Here is a 15,362-nt window from a genome sequence, read left to right as displayed (position 1 = left end):
GCACCAGTTCCGCTCAGTTGGAGCATTGTGGCCATTTCTGGACCCCACACTTTCGGAAGGATGTGAATGATAGAAAGACAACGGCAGAGATTTACCAGAAAGTCGAGGGATTACAGTTCAGTGAATAGACCAGTGAAACTGGAGTTGTTTTTCTTGAAGTCAGAGAAAGCCAAGAGGAGATTCGATACAGATGTTTGCATTTTTAGAAAAATTCAGATATAAAGTAAATAAAATGATTTCCAAGGGTCAAAGGTTCCCCATAGCCAGCGGACAAGAATTTAAAATGGTTAGCACAAGAGGCAGAGATGACAAAAAGAAAACTTTTTACACAATGCGTTATTAGGAGTTGAAATGCAGTCTGATAGGGCGGTGGATACAGATTCATAAGTATCATAGAATCATAGAAAATAGGAGCAGCAGTAGGCCATTCGGCCCTTCAAGCCTGTTCCGCTATTCATTTTGATCATGGCTGATCATTGAATTCAATACCCTGATTCCGCCTCTCCCCACCCACCTCCCACCCCCATACCCCTTGATCCCTTTAGCCCCCAGAGCTATATCCAATTCCTTCTTGAAATCACACAACGTTTTGGCCTTCAATATTTTATCTTTCAAAACGGAAGCAAAATACTGCAGATCTGAAATAAAAACAGAGAACAGCTGTCTGTCTCCCCCCCCCGAAACAACTCGGATCAACTGCCACATTCCTCAGGTTGTCCTCTGACACTCTGCACCTTTGTTCTGTCAGTCACACATTCCGTTCTTTAATGGACACTCTTAACACCATTCTCAGCCTTTAGCATCACTGTTTATATTCCCTCTGTCTTTTTGTACATGTCAGTCCTATCAATCCTGGATCCTGCTCCCTCCATGTGGAGACTAGAGTTAAGCAAGCCCACCAACGCCTCTACCTTCTCAGGAGACAAAGGAAATTTGGCATGTCAGCTGCAATCCTCACCACCTTTTACAGATGCACCATAAAAGGCATTCTTTCTGGCTGTATCACAGCTTGGTATGGCTCCTGCTCTGCCCAAGACCGCAAGAAACGACAAAAGGTCATAAATGAAGCCCAGTCCATCACTCAAACCAGCCTCCCATCCATTGACTCTGTCTACACTTCCCGCTGCCTCGGCAAAGCAGCCAGCATAATTAAGGACCCCACACACCCCGGATATTCTCTCTTCTACCTTCTTCCGTCGGGAAAAAGATACAAAAGTCCGAGGACGCGTACCAACCGACTCAAGAACAGCCTCTTGCCTGTTGCCATCGGACTTTTGAATGGACCTACCTGTATTAAGTTGATCTTTTTCTACACCCTATGATTGTAGCACTACATCCTGCACTCTCCTTTCCTTCCCTATGAACGGTATGCTTTGTCTGTATAGCTCGCAAGAAACAATACTTTTCACTGTGTACTAATAAATGGTGGCACAGTGGTTAGCACTGCTGCCTCACAGCGCCAGGGACCCGGATTTGATTCCTGGCTTCGGTCACTGTGTGGAGTCTGCACGTTCCCCCCGTGTCTGCGTGGGTTTCCTCCGGGTGCTCTGGTTTCCTCCCACAGTCCAAAGATGGTGCAAGTTAGGTAGATTGCTCGTGCTAAATTGCCCCTTAGTGTACCCGAACAGGCGCCGGAGTGTGGCGACTAGGGGATTTTTCACAGTAACTTCATTGCAGTGTTCATGTAAGCGTACTTGAGACTAATAAATAAACTTTACATGTGACAATAATAAATCAAATCAATTACAGCACCCGCCCCCCACACGTTCGTAATATAATTCTTGTCTGATTTTCCTTTTCCTCAGCTCTGACGAAGGATCATCCAGACTCGAAACGTTGGCTCTATTCACCCTCCACCGATGCTGTCAGACCTGCTGAGATTTTCCAGCATCTCCTGTTTTAGTCCAGAGTCGGTGTGGGTGGTTGACCATCCCTCCGAAATGGGATTGGATACATGAAAGTGAGAGAACTTAAGGGGAAGGAGGGGGCAATGGGACTAAGTGGACTGCTCTTCGAAAGAGCTGGGGGAAAAGGTGACGGGTGGGCTGGTTTTCTGCACCCTACTGTTTGTGGACTTATTTGTTTCGCTAGGAACTGGCACCCATGGTGAAGCAGGAAATAGCTGAGCATACTTCAGATGTTATGATTGATTTTAAATTCGCATGATCCCCTTGCTCGGTGGGGATGTAGTCTGTGATTTCCTTTTCTTTCTTGACTTGTGTGCTGCCAGTCAGAATTCCAGTGGAAACCGAAAGAGGTTGGTGCCAAAAACTCGATAACACTGTGGGAAATTACTAAGGGCGAGCGCGCGAGCATGGGAAAACATGATGAATCTATTGTACGTGGATGACTAATCATGCCAGTAACGGGTCTGGACAGGTAATATATTTTAACTCCTCTCACCTGCCCTGGCAGCTCCAGAAACCTGCTCCATTTGAACGTGGGAAACTATAACCACTATCTTGCCAGATTTCCCATGCCCTCTGACCAATACAGCACTCATGTTGACAGTGAACCATGAGGTGCTGACAGAGGGAAATATGAGTTTTAAAATGAAAGAACTTGCATTTGCACAACACCTGTGCATTCATCTGGGATGTCCCAAATGAATGCCAAGTGAGATGAACGGTCGGTTCATCTGTTTATGTTGGACAGGTAGAATGACAAATGCCAATAAAAGAGCTTGCATTCTATCCATAGCGCCTTTCGTAAACTCAGGATGTCCCAGGTTATTCTTAGAGTCACCATTTTAATGTAGGGAACCTGGACACCGGTGAGATTTGCAAGAGAAATCTGGTTTTTAAAATAAATACTCCAGCACCATCCATATGTTTGAAGAAGGGCAACTGTTTGCCCTACCCCTGCTCTTCCTTTGATTAGTGGCATTGGCGCAATATCTCATCTAAAGTTCAAAGATGTGCAGATTAGGTGGATTGGCCATGCTAAATTGTCCCTTAGTGTCCAGTGATGTGTAGGTTAGTTGGATTGGCCATGCTAAATTGCCCCTTAGTGTCCACAAATGTGCAGGTTAGGTGGATTAGCCATGCTAAATTGCCCCTTAGTATCCCAAGATGTGCAGGTTAGGTGGAATAGCCTTGTTAAATTGTCCCTTAATGTCTAAAGATGTGCAGGTTAGATGGATTGGCCATGCTAACTTGCCCCTTAGTGTCCAATGATACGCAGGTTTGGTGGATTGACCATGCTAACTTGCCCCTTAGTGTCCAATGATATGCAGGTTTGGTGGATTGACCATGCTAACTTGCCCCTTAGTGTCCCAAAATGTGTAGGTTAGGGGGATTAGTGAGGTAAATGTGTGGGGTTACAGGGATAGGGTGGCGGGTGGGCCTGGATAAGATGCTCTCTCAGAGAGTCGGTGCAGACTCGATGGGCCAAATGGCCTCTTCTGCACTGTAGGGATTCTACGAAATGAGGCACTGCCAACAATCCATCAGTTGCTCAGTGGTGTGCTGAACGATCGGCCCAAATGACGTGCTCGAGTTCTGGAGAAGGGCTTGAATTTACTTGATTATCATTTGGGGGCAAGAATGTTACCAGCGGAGCCAGCTGACATTGCGTGCAGAAGTGCAAAGTTTTCCTCTCATTCTATATATTTTTTATCCTTTCATAGGATGTGGGCGTCACTGGCACGGCGAGCAATTGTTGCCCATCCCCATTCAGAGAAGCCATTGTCACTTGTTATCTTTTGGAACCGTTCTTGTTCCCTTCATGCCAAAGAGGGAGAGTTGGGAGAAATTGATTGCATGGAGGGTGGAGCAAGTTGCAATGGTCTTATTATTGAGTCTCAATCCGAGGCTTTGGTTTGCCTCAGTGACCTGACAGTGTTTCGGGTACTCACAACCTTTAAGGATAAGCTTTTTGCCACTTGCTCAAGTAACCAGGCAAAGTAGTGAACAAAGGAATTAAATACTTGATGGGCGGGATTTTACGACCTCACTCAACCCAAGACCGGAAAATCCCGCCTGAGGTCAACGGACATTTCCATTGTCTGCCCCTCACCCGCTCCAAGTCCATGGCGAGCGGGGCGGTAGAATTCCGGCCGATGCGTCAAATATCAGGAAACGAATGTATAAATTGTACATCCATTAGGAATTCTAAATAAACAATCAAAGTCTTATCTATTTTCTCATCAAGATTATTAACAGGTATACAAATATAAAGACTAAACTTTAAGTCAATATAAATTCATACTGACAAGACTCCAATTGTGCATTGAATAACAATTGGCAGGGAGGCGATGGTCTCCTGCTATTATCGCTAGACTATTATTCCAGAAACTCAGCTAATGTTCTGGGGACCCGGGTTCGAATCCCGCCATGGCAGATGGTGGAATTTGAATTCAATAAAAAAATCTGGAATTAAGAATCTACTGATGACCATGAAACCATTGTTGGAAAAACCCATCTGGTTCACTGATGTCCTTTAGGGAAGGAAATCTGCCGCCCTTACCTGGTCTGGCCTACATGTGACTCCAGAGCCACAGCAATGTGGTTGACTCTCAACTGTCCTCTGAAATGGCCTGGCCAAGGGCAACTAGGGATGGGCAATAAATGCTGGCCAGCCAGCAATGCCCATGTCCCACAAACGAATAAAAAAATACAAGACGATTTACTGGACCTGTGTATCTAAAGCAACGTTCCTCCAGGTAATTTTCTCCCTACTATCACCTCTTGGGAAACCCAGATTGCAGGCATTCAGCCTTCCAGATGCACATTGCTAACTCATCCAGGTCACCACTATTGAGGTGACTGTTGAAAACTGCAGGCATTTGATCACCAGGTTGTCGCATTAAAGCTTTAAATTGCCAGCCTTCTTGTCCAAGTCATGTTTGTTTGTGTTTCAAGGAAAATTGCATCCATGATCACAGCAGCCACTCCTTTTAAAGCCCCAGGATGCAGGCTAATGGACCGTGGGGACTTGTCAGCCATTGCTTAATGCTCGCACTTTCCTCTCTGAGTCAGAAGGTCGCCACAAAGGCTGGAATTTTACCAGCACGCCCCGGGCGAGGCTCGCAGAATGGTATTCTCCGTTGACCCCAGACGGAATCTTACGAGCCTCGGGCGGGCGTGCTGGTTAAATTCGCGACAAATGTCTGAGATGCTGTCTTTTGAGTGAGATGTTAAATTGAGGCCTTGTCTGTCCCCTCAGGTGGACATGAAAGATTCTATGAAACAATTTGCAGAGCATTGACTTGTGCCCTGTTCAATAGTTATTCATCAACCAGTGTAACCTAAAGTTGATTATATGACTGTTATCATATTTACTCTTCATGAGACTTTGCCCAATGCAATGTCTGCACTTCAGAAGGACTTGATTGGCTCCAAAGTGCTTTGGGAAGTAATTAAGATACTTCTCGAAAAGTCAGAAAATAAATAAATTAAAGGAACTACAAAAGGTTGTGAATATAGCCCAATCCACCATGCAAACCAGCCTCCCATCCATTGACTCTGTCTACACTTCTCGCTGCCTCGGCAAAGCAGCCAGCATAATTAAGGACCCCACACACCCCGGACATTCTCTCTTCCACCTTCTTCCTTCGGGGAAAAGATACAAAAGTCTGAGGTCACATACCAACCGAGTCAAGAACAGCTTCTTCCCTGCTGCTGTCAGACTTTTGAATGGACTTGCCTTGCATTAAGTTGATCTTTCTCTACACCCTAGCTATGACTGTAACACTACATTCTGCACTCTCTCGTTTCCTTCTCTATGTACGGTATGCTTTGTCTGTATAACGTGCAAGAAACAATACTTTTCACTGTATGTTAATACATGTGACAATAATAAATCAAATCAAATCAAAATCAAATATGTTCAAACTCCTCCATGAAGATTTGAGCATCTAATTCAGACTAAGATAAACGCAAGTTACTGCGGATGCTGGAATCTGAAACAAAAACAGAAAAATGCTGGAAAATCTCAGCCGGTCTGACAGCATCTGGGGAGAGAGAATAGAGTAAGAAGTCTAACAACACCAGGTTAAAGTCCAACAGGTTTATTTGGTAGCAAAGGCCACTAGCTTTCGGAGCGCTCGCTGCTCCTTCGTCAGGTGGAGTGGGAGATCTGCTCATAAACAAAAATTGAGTTTGTGTCTCTGTCTGCCCTGTTTGTGAGTAGATCTCCCACTCCACCTGACGAAGGAGCAGCGCTCCGAAAGCTAGTGGCGTTTGTTACCAAATAAACCTGTTGGACTTTAACCTGGTGTTGTTAGACTTCTTACTGTGTTTACCCCAGTCCAACGCCGGCATCTCCACATCGAGAGAGAATAGAGCCAACGTTTCGAGTCCAGATGACCCTTCATCAGAGCTGGGGGCTGATGAGAGCTGACGAAGGGTCACCTTGACTCGAAACGTTGGCTCTACTCTCTCTCCAAAGATGCTGTCAGGCCTGCTGAGATTTTCCAGCATTTTTCTGTTTTGATTCAGACTGACACTTGAATGCAGCACCAAGCGAATTGTGCATCGTTGGGGCAGCAGTTTTCAGGAGATATTGTTTGGAAGAACGTAAAGTATTCCTTGACACAACTCAAAGAAGAGCAGGAGTGTCTTCTGGCTCTCCTGGCCAGCATTTGTCAAACACCATTACAACAGACTTTCTGGTCATTTGTTTCATTAATGTTGGCTGCTTTCTTTGAATGTTTTTGGCAGTCGCCTTTCTTACCTTCTCTTACAGTTAACTATGTTGCAAAAGTACTCAATTAGCTGTGAACCATTTTGGAATGTCTGAAGGACATTCAAGGCACTGCACTAAAGTAAGTTCATTCTTCCTTTGTACTAATTCTATCCATGCACCATAGCCACAAGCAAGCAGTTCTGACAGTGAGAGGTTCATAGTAGCCAGCAGCAGTAATCTAGCCAAATTATTCACCTGCCAACATACTAACCATCCACTCATTCAAACACTCACTCCCTAGCTCAGTCACTCGTTCAGAACTCATTGAACTGCAGCCTGGGGGCGGGGGGTGGTGGCCAGGCTAGTTATCCAGCCACCCAGGGTAATGCTCCGGGGACCCAGGTTCGAATCAATAACATTTTAATTCAATTTTGAAAATCTGCAATTGGAAGTCGAACGATGACCATTGTCGACTGTCGTAAAAACTCAATCTGGTTCACTCACGTTCTTTAGGGAAGGAAATCGGTCATCCTTACTTGATCTGGCTTATATGCGACTCCAGAGCTGCTGTAGCAATGTGCGTAACTCTTAACTGCCCTCTGAAATGGCCCAGCAAGCCACTCAGTTCAAGGGCAATTAGGGATGGGCAACAGATGCTGGCCCAGACACCAATGCCCACATCCCTTAGAAGAATAAATGAAACAAAAAGCCCTCAGCCCAGCTCGAGGTTCTGACTTTTGGTTTATCCAGTGTAATTGTGATGTGGAGATGCCGGCGGTGGACTGGGGTAAACACAGTAAGAAGTCTGACAACAGTTGGACTTTAACCTGGTGTTGTTAGACTTCTTACTGTATCCAGTGTAATTAGCAGTGAATATACTTATTTACATTTGCATTAGTTTGCTTATATTAGAAATTCTTTGTGCTGTTTCTAATGGAGAGGCCAATACAGAACAGCTGATAATTTTTCTGAGTTAAAGCTTTGGCTGCAGGGAACCAGTAGCTAACATGCAGGCAGCACGGTGGCAGAGTGGTTAGCACTGCTGCCTCACAGCTCCAGGGACCCATGTTCAATTCCAGCCTCAAGTCACTGTGCAGACCGCACAGACATTCTCCCCGTGTCTGTGTGTGTTTCCTCAGGGTGCTCTGGTTTCCTCCCACACTCCAAAGATGTGCAGGTTAGGGGGATTGGCCATGCTAAATTGTCCCTTCGTGTCCAAAGATGTGCAGGTTAGGGGGATTGGCCATGCTAAATTGTCCCTTCGTGTCCAAAGATGTGTAGGCTAGGGGGATTGGCCATGCTAAATTGTCCCTTAGTGTCCAAAGATGCGCAGGTTAGGGGGATTGGACATGATAAATTGTCCCTTCGTGTCCAAAGATGTGCAGGTTAGGGGGATTGGCCATGCTAAATTGTCCCTTAGTGTCCAAAGATTGCAGATTAGGTGAATTAGCCATGCTGAATTGCCCCTTAGTGTCCCAGGATTGTGCAGGTTAGGTGGATTGGCCATGCTAAATTGTCCGTTCGTGTTCCAAGGTGTGTAGGTTAGGGGGATTAGCGGGGTAAATACATGGGGTTACAGGGCTAGGGCTTGGGTAAGATGCTCTGTCGGAGAGTTGGTGCAGTCTCGATGGGCTAAGTGGCCTCCCTCTGCATTGTAGGGATTCTATTCTATGATTCTATTCTCTGATTAAGAAACCACGTGGTTTTAGTGGAGAATCCGATGAAGTAATTGTTTGAAAAATGCAGCAAAATACGTGAAGATATTTAGTCATTCTATTTTCCTTGTGTTAACTGCAAGGGAAACTTGCTTTGTGTACCTCTGTTCAGTAACTCATTTTGTTTCTCTCCATGCTGGCACCATTTTGACACATTTGCTACCAAATAAACCTGTTGGACTTTAACCTGGTGTTGTTAAACTTTTTACTGTGTTTACCCCTGTCCAACGCCGGCACCTCCACATCATGACTACCATTTTGACATGCCATACAACTTTTGTCTAACATAACTACTGCTAATATCCCCACACAGGCAGTGCTGAATGTCGCAATGTCCGGCTTGCATGTTTCCATGTGATTGATATGCACGATGCAACTCTGCTTTGAATCATTGAGCCAAAAGCAGTACCAATTTGGATAAGCCATGTGAGACCAAGTAGCGGAGATAGCTGGGCTTCCCAATGGCTGCATTTGTGAGTTTTAGTGTTGGTAACAAACTGATCATCAGAAACAATAAGAGTTACCTCGGTAAGACAGGAAGAGAACCTTTTCACATGTGCACCCAATGTCATGCGAGAGGTACGAAGTCACAGAATTCCAACAGTGCGGAAGGAGGCCATTCAGCCCATTGAGTCTGCACCAACGCTCTGACAGAGTATGTTACGCAGGCCCTCTCCCTCGCCCCATCCCCTCCAAACCACACAGTGTACCGTGGTTAATCCATCTAATCTACACATCTTGGGACACTAATGGGCAACTTAGAATGGCCATTCCACCTAAACTGCACATCTTTGGACTGTGGGAGGAAACCGGAACGCCCGGAGGAAACCCACGCAGAGAAGGTGCAGACTGCACACAGACGGTCACGCAAGGCTGGGATCGAACCGGGCCCCTGGGTTACCTGGGTAACTCTTATTGTTTCTGAAGATCAGTTTGTTACCAACAGTAAAACAAAGGCCTAAATGAGTGTGGAATCCCTTTTCAAATTGTAACAACTCTGGTGCGCTCACAAGTGCAGCCATTGGGAAGCCCAGCTATCTCCGCTACTTGGTCTCACATGGCTTATCCAAATTGATACTGCTTTTGGCTCAATGATTCAAAGCAGAGTTGCATCGTGCATATCAATCACATGGAAACATGCAAGCCGGACATTGCGACATTCAGCACTGCCTGTGTGGGGATATTAGCAGTAGTTATGTTAGACAAAAGTTGTATGGCATGTCAAAATGGTAGTCATGATGTGGAGATGCCGGCATTTGCTACCAAATAAACCTGTTGGACTTTAACCTGGTGTTGTTAAACTTCTGACTGTGTCAAAATGGTGCCAGCATGGAGAGAAACAAAATGAGTTACTGAACAGAGGTACACAAAGCAAGTTTCCCTTGCAGTTAACACAAGGAAAATAGAATGACTAAATATCTTCATGTATTTTGCTGCATTTTTCAAACAATTACTTCATCGGATTCTCCACTAAAACCACGTGGTTTCTTAATCAGAGAATAGAATCATAGAATAGAATCCCTACAATGCAGAGGGAGGCCACTTAGCCCATAGAGACTGCACTAACTCTGTGCAGTGCTGTGAGGCAGCAGTGCTAACGACTAATCAGCAAGTTTCTGGGCCTCACACCGGCATGGCCGTTATGAGTGTGAACCCCTGGTGTAGAGCAAAGAGCTTTCAGAAGATAATTCTCCCAAGATCCTCCCTGATGGCTCAGCAGATTTATGATGTGGAGATGCCGGCGTTGGGACTGGGGTAAACACAGTAAGAAGTCTAACAACACCAGGTTAAAGTCCAACAGGTTTATTTGGTAGCAAAAGCCACTAGCTTTCGGAACAGGCTGTTCAGCAGATTTATCCAGTGAATGGATATTCGATGTCGCGCCAGGAAGGTTCAATCACTGATCAATGCGGCAATCGCAGAGGCAGTGATGCGGGCATTCCATTTTAATTGGGAACCCCTGGTTTTGTGAGGGTTGCCTTTACTAATCATTCTCTTGCAAGCCTGATTATAAGTCTGCACATATAGATGCCAGGTGAAGAAATGTTCAGGCTCGACTCTGATGGGACTTGGTACTTAAATAAAGCTAATTTATTAGCTAAGCTAATTTATTTATCAGTATCACAAGTAGGTTTACGTTAACACTGCAATGATGTTTCTGTGAAAATCCCCTAGTCACCACACTCCAGCTCCTGTTCGGGTACACTGAGGGAGAATTTAGCACGGCCAATGCACCTAACCAGCACGTCTTTCGGACTGTGGGAGGAAACCGGAGCACCCGGAGGAAACCCACACAGACACGGGGGGAAGGTGCAGACTCCGCACAGCCAGTGACCCAAGCCGGGAATCGAACCGGGTCCCTGGCGCTGTGAGGCAGCGGTGCTAACCACTGTGCCGCCCATCGGTAACCATTACTAACTGCCATGAGAATAATGACCGCCTGAGCAACTGCAACAGGACAATGCACCAGAGATGACCCGGGATGTGGGGGAGAAAGTTGGTTCAACATTTATTTTGGAAAACTCATTTTTGGTTTGGATAGTATTAGCTTGCAAGCAATGACTAAGACATGCAATACTTACATAATTTCAGTTCTGCTGCAGTGAGCTGATTTTGGAAGTATCTGAAAGCTTTTGATTATTTTGGGATGCACTTTATCCACAAATTGGAAACACTGACATCTCAGCGGCAAAGCTGCTGTCTCAACTGGGGGGATGGGGGGGAGGAGGAGGCAAAAGAAATGAGAAGAATTTCACAATTGGTGTAGAACAAAAGCTCAGGTCATTTACTGTAGATTACATCTCAATCAAGTTAGGATTGTTTAGAAATTCAAAGAAGCCATCGTCAACAAAAATAAAAGTTTGAGTTTCAGTACTCACGCTCATTCACAAAGAGGTGTTGAAGGAGAAAGAATGTTGTAATAGGAGCTGTAATCTGAAGTCTGGTGTTCATTGTTCTGCAGATGTTTATCTGGCTGAAGAAAACAAATTTGAACATGTACTTAAATCATACAAACCTTCCAAGCAGACTAATGCCAAAGGATAAAACACGACAGCAAGTAAGAGCGGAATTTAAAGAGACATGGACAGAGTTTTCCAGACCTTCCCACCGGCGGGGTCTTGCAGAGGGTGTGTTTTTCAGTACATGGCACGGTCTCGCTTGGAGCTGGTGTACTTGGTCACCGCTTTTGTCCCCTCCGGCCTGGCGAGCTTGGCCAGTTCCCTGGGCAGCAGGAGGCGCACGGCGGTCTGGATCTCCCGGGAGCTGATGGGGGTCATGGAAAACCCCGTGCACATCGGCAGGACTGGAAGATCCTGCCGTCGGGCAATGGCAGGCCACCTCTCTGCTGGAAAACACGTCGCACAGTTGGGGGTGAGGGGGGCAGAAGGTTGGTTTTGTGGAGCCTTCGGTAAAGGGGGGTGGGGCGGGAGAGAGGAGGTGATGTGAGGGAATCAGGAAGAGAGATCCTGAATTCATGGACATGATGACTAAGGGTCCTGCCACCAATGGTGGAGTGGCTGGAGGGATATGGCGTTACCCACAAACATGAGAATTAGGAGCAGGAAAAGGCCATTCGGCCCCTCGCGCCTGCTCCGCCATTTGATCAGGTCATGGCTGATTTGATTGTGGCGTCAAATGTACTTTGGTAAGGTAGGGAATCAGGATTCAGTGAGAGTGAACAGATGGAAGGAAGCTTAAGGATAGAGCACATGTTTCATTTGAAGCCTGAATGGTACCCTGAAGCTGGGTGAGGCTGGCAGGAGTGGAGCAGGATTGGTGTCTAAGGCAGGTTTCTGGCTTGAATTGAACAGGATGGCCACCATTGAGCCAGGTTCTGACTCCAAGACATGATGTTGTGCAAATAATCAAATCAGTGAAACAGCGTCCTTGGAGTTAAGGGTGGTGTCAGAGGGATGAAGTTGGGTTCCATTAACATACACATGGACGCTGGTCCTGTGTCAATGGATGACACTGAGAAGCAGAAAATAGATAAGGAGGAGGGGAAGTTGTAGGTCATGCCCAAAGCAACCATGGAGGTCAGGCAAAAAAACCATTGGAGGAAACACACTGCCTATGCTATTCGGCACATCAAGCCTGCACCGACTCTCCTAAAGAGCAGTCTACCTAGACCCCCACCCAATCCCCATAACCCTGCGCACTGATCATGACTAATCCCCCCCATAACCTGCACATCTTGAGACAAAAAGGGGCAATTTAGCACGGCCAATCCACCCAACCTGCACATCTTTGGACTGTGGGAGTAAACCAGAGCAACCGGAGGAAACCCACGCAGACACGGGGGAGAACGTGCAAACTCTAGACAGCCAGCCAAGGCTGGAATTGAACCCGGGTCCCTGACGCTGCGAGGCAGCGATGCTAACCACCGTGCCGCCCCGTGCAAGAACGTTTGTTTCCCTCGCGCCTCTTGTGACGTACCTTTCAACGTTAAATTTGTTATGCAAATTAAAGTTGTATGTTGATAGGACAGCGGAGCTGGGCTTGAGAGTTTTGCGGATTGGAGAGTTGACAACAGGTTAAAAATGAGTGTTGAGCAATTGGAAAGGTTGTTGATTGGATGTCAACGGGCTGGGGAGAGATAGTGGGTGAGAGGTTGGGGGGTGCAGGTGAGTCGGGGGAGCAGGTGGGCGGATCTGGAGAAAGTGACGAACCTGAGGGAAAGGTAGAAGGGAGGTTGCAGAAACATCCAAGTTAGAGGTAAACTTATTGGTGGGGTCAAGAGAGGTCAGGGTGGCAATGGGACAGAACGGTTAAAGCTGTGATTGCTGTTGGTCTCAGTTTTGTAGATAAAGAGATCCTTAAGTTCCTCATACAAATATAACATGGCTTGCAAGATCGTTAACTCCAAGAAAACTTTGAGTCATCTATTGCAACATCTGGGTCTGATGAAATTCTATGAACAGTTCATGTACCGTTCATCGGGTCTTGCACACAGCCTGAAAGGTGCTGCAGCAGATGCTGGAATCTGAAACACAGGCAGGAAATCTCAGCAGGTCTGACAACCTCTGTGGAGAGAGAAGAGAGCTAGCATTTCGAGTCAGAGCTCTGACGAAGGGTCACCCTGACTCGAAACTAAAGTAAGCTGCTGCAGCAAATTCAAAACGACTTGGATGAACAGAATCATGGGTGAAATAAAGAAAACAGAAAATGCTGGAAAATCTCAGCAGGTCTGACAGCGTCCGTGGAGAGAGAGAGAGAGAGAGGGTAGAGCCAGCATCTTGAGTCAGGGGGAGCTCTGACTCGAGACGTTGGCTCGATTCTCTCTCCACAGATGCTGTTGGACCTGCTGACCTTTTCTGCTCTTGTTTCAGATTCCAGCATCCCCAGTAATTTGCCCGAATCACGAGTGACACTTGGGTGAATTTAATTATTACACCACTTAAGAAAAGTATTGCAGCAGACGCAAGTAAGAGACCCCACACACAGACAAAACCGAACACTGATTCGGGAAATTAAAGTTTGACGCTGTGTGCTTGTAGCTTTAGTTTTGCCAGTAATGCATCGTGTTAAGTGGCAAAAACGTATCACAACTATTTTTGAACAACAGTGCAAATATCTCCAGCTTAACAGTTTTATACATTCAAATGTAAGTGGTGCAGACCTGTCTGGAGGGAGAAGTTTGAGAACTGCAGGAAGGCGTCAGGTCCCCAGTCACAGGAGTTGAAGTGATAGCACAGAGAGAGAGAGGTTGATTCTGAGCTCCTCAAATGCTTCTACTTACTTATGCTTGATGGGCAGCTGAATATAGTGGGTGGGTAATCACATGGTTTCTTTGAAATTACGATTATCTGAAGCATGGCCTGCTGCCAGATTCGGACTGAAAAACGAAAATTGACGAGCTTTGTCACCCATCCAAACGTTCACTGCCCTCCCACAGGGAGTTAGTGAGCTTTTCTGTTGCAGAAAACATTGTGGAGTTCACCACGACAGCTTGCAGCATTTACAAAGTACTGGGATTGTGTAAATCCCACTCGAAGCGGCGGGGCCCAGGCTCCTCTCTTTATTGTTAATTTTGCGGAATTTCCCAGTCCGCAAACAGCCATGTGGTTTCACTTTTAAGAAGTCAGGAAACTGTCTTTTCAAATAAAAATCACTGCAATGAAATAATGACTTGGAAATGCAACAAATGCACAGCATTTTGTAAAGAGAAAAATTACATAAAGCTTAAGTTTAAAGTTTATTTATTAGTGTCACAAGTAGGCTTACATTAACACTGCAATGAAGTTACTGTGAAAATCCCTAGTTGCCACACTCCGGCGCCTGTTCGGGTACACTGACGGAGAATTTAGCATGGCCAATGCACCTAACCAGCACGTCTTTTGGCCATAGAATGATGGCCATAGAAACTGGGCACACTGGAGCTCATCTGATTAAGACTTCTTAAAAGGTGTTGTTTGTGCTATTTGCACTATTCGTTAATTAGTTTGCATCTTTTTTTTATTTGTTCCTTTAACCCTTCTGCACCACCGATACTTTCCTTCTTAAAAAGAGGTTTGCGAATGCAGACAATGTCTCCAGAGATGCTTTGGTTGTAACGGTCACTACCATGGGGTTGGCACTCGGACAGAGGAGTGCTGAATCGCCACCTCTCTTTCACAAAGCAGGGGGCCACAGCATTCTGCGATCTGGTTCCCTCGTGGTGTACACACCTGGGTCCGGGTAGCTTTTAAAGTTTATTTATTAGTGTCGCAAGTAGGCTTATATTAACACTGCAATGAAGTTACTTGAAAATCCCCTGGTCGCCACACTCTGGTGCCTGTTTGGGCCTACTGAGGGAGAATTTAACATGTGGCCAATGCACCTAGCCGGCACGTCTTTGGACTGTGGGAAGAAACTGGAGCACCCGGAGGAAACCCACGCAGACACAGGGAGAATGTGTGGAGTCTGCACAGACAGTGACCCAAGCCGGGAATCGAACCCGGGTCCCTGGCGCTGTGAGGCAGCAGCGCTAACCACTGTGCCACCCAGGTTAATATTTCGGGAATAAGTCCTTGTTTGGTC

The 15,362-nt window shown here is 46.1% G+C and overlaps 2 protein-coding genes across 6 annotated transcripts in view; one reads left to right on the top strand and one right to left on the bottom strand.

Annotated features, from left to right (window-relative positions):
• The window catches only part of LOC144480287 (growth-regulated alpha protein-like), a 28,934-nt gene extending 14,600 nt beyond the window's left edge, over window positions 1–14,334 (bottom strand). Inside the window, exons 1-3 of the mRNA XM_078199633.1 lie at window positions 13,963–14,334; window positions 11,222–11,316; window positions 10,925–11,048 (exon numbers count right to left, since the gene is read on the bottom strand). Of these exons, the coding sequence (XP_078055759.1) occupies window positions 10,925–11,048; window positions 11,222–11,294 (197 nt within the window). The 5' untranslated portion in view covers window positions 11,295–11,316; window positions 13,963–14,334. The remainder of the gene's footprint in view (window positions 1–10,924; window positions 11,049–11,221; window positions 11,317–13,962) is intronic.
• rassf4a (Ras association domain family member 4a) overlaps window positions 1–15,362 on the top strand; it is a 305,015-nt gene that overhangs the window by 50,538 nt on the left and 239,115 nt on the right. The window lies entirely within an intron of this gene.

Source organism: Mustelus asterias, chromosome 28 (genome assembly GCF_964213995.1).
Source record: "Mustelus asterias chromosome 28, sMusAst1.hap1.1, whole genome shotgun sequence".
Classification (NCBI taxonomy): Eukaryota; Metazoa; Chordata; class Chondrichthyes; order Carcharhiniformes; family Triakidae; genus Mustelus; species Mustelus asterias.
The sequence above is the reverse complement of the archived record's forward strand: the minus strand, read 5'-3'. Positions and strand labels throughout refer to the sequence as shown.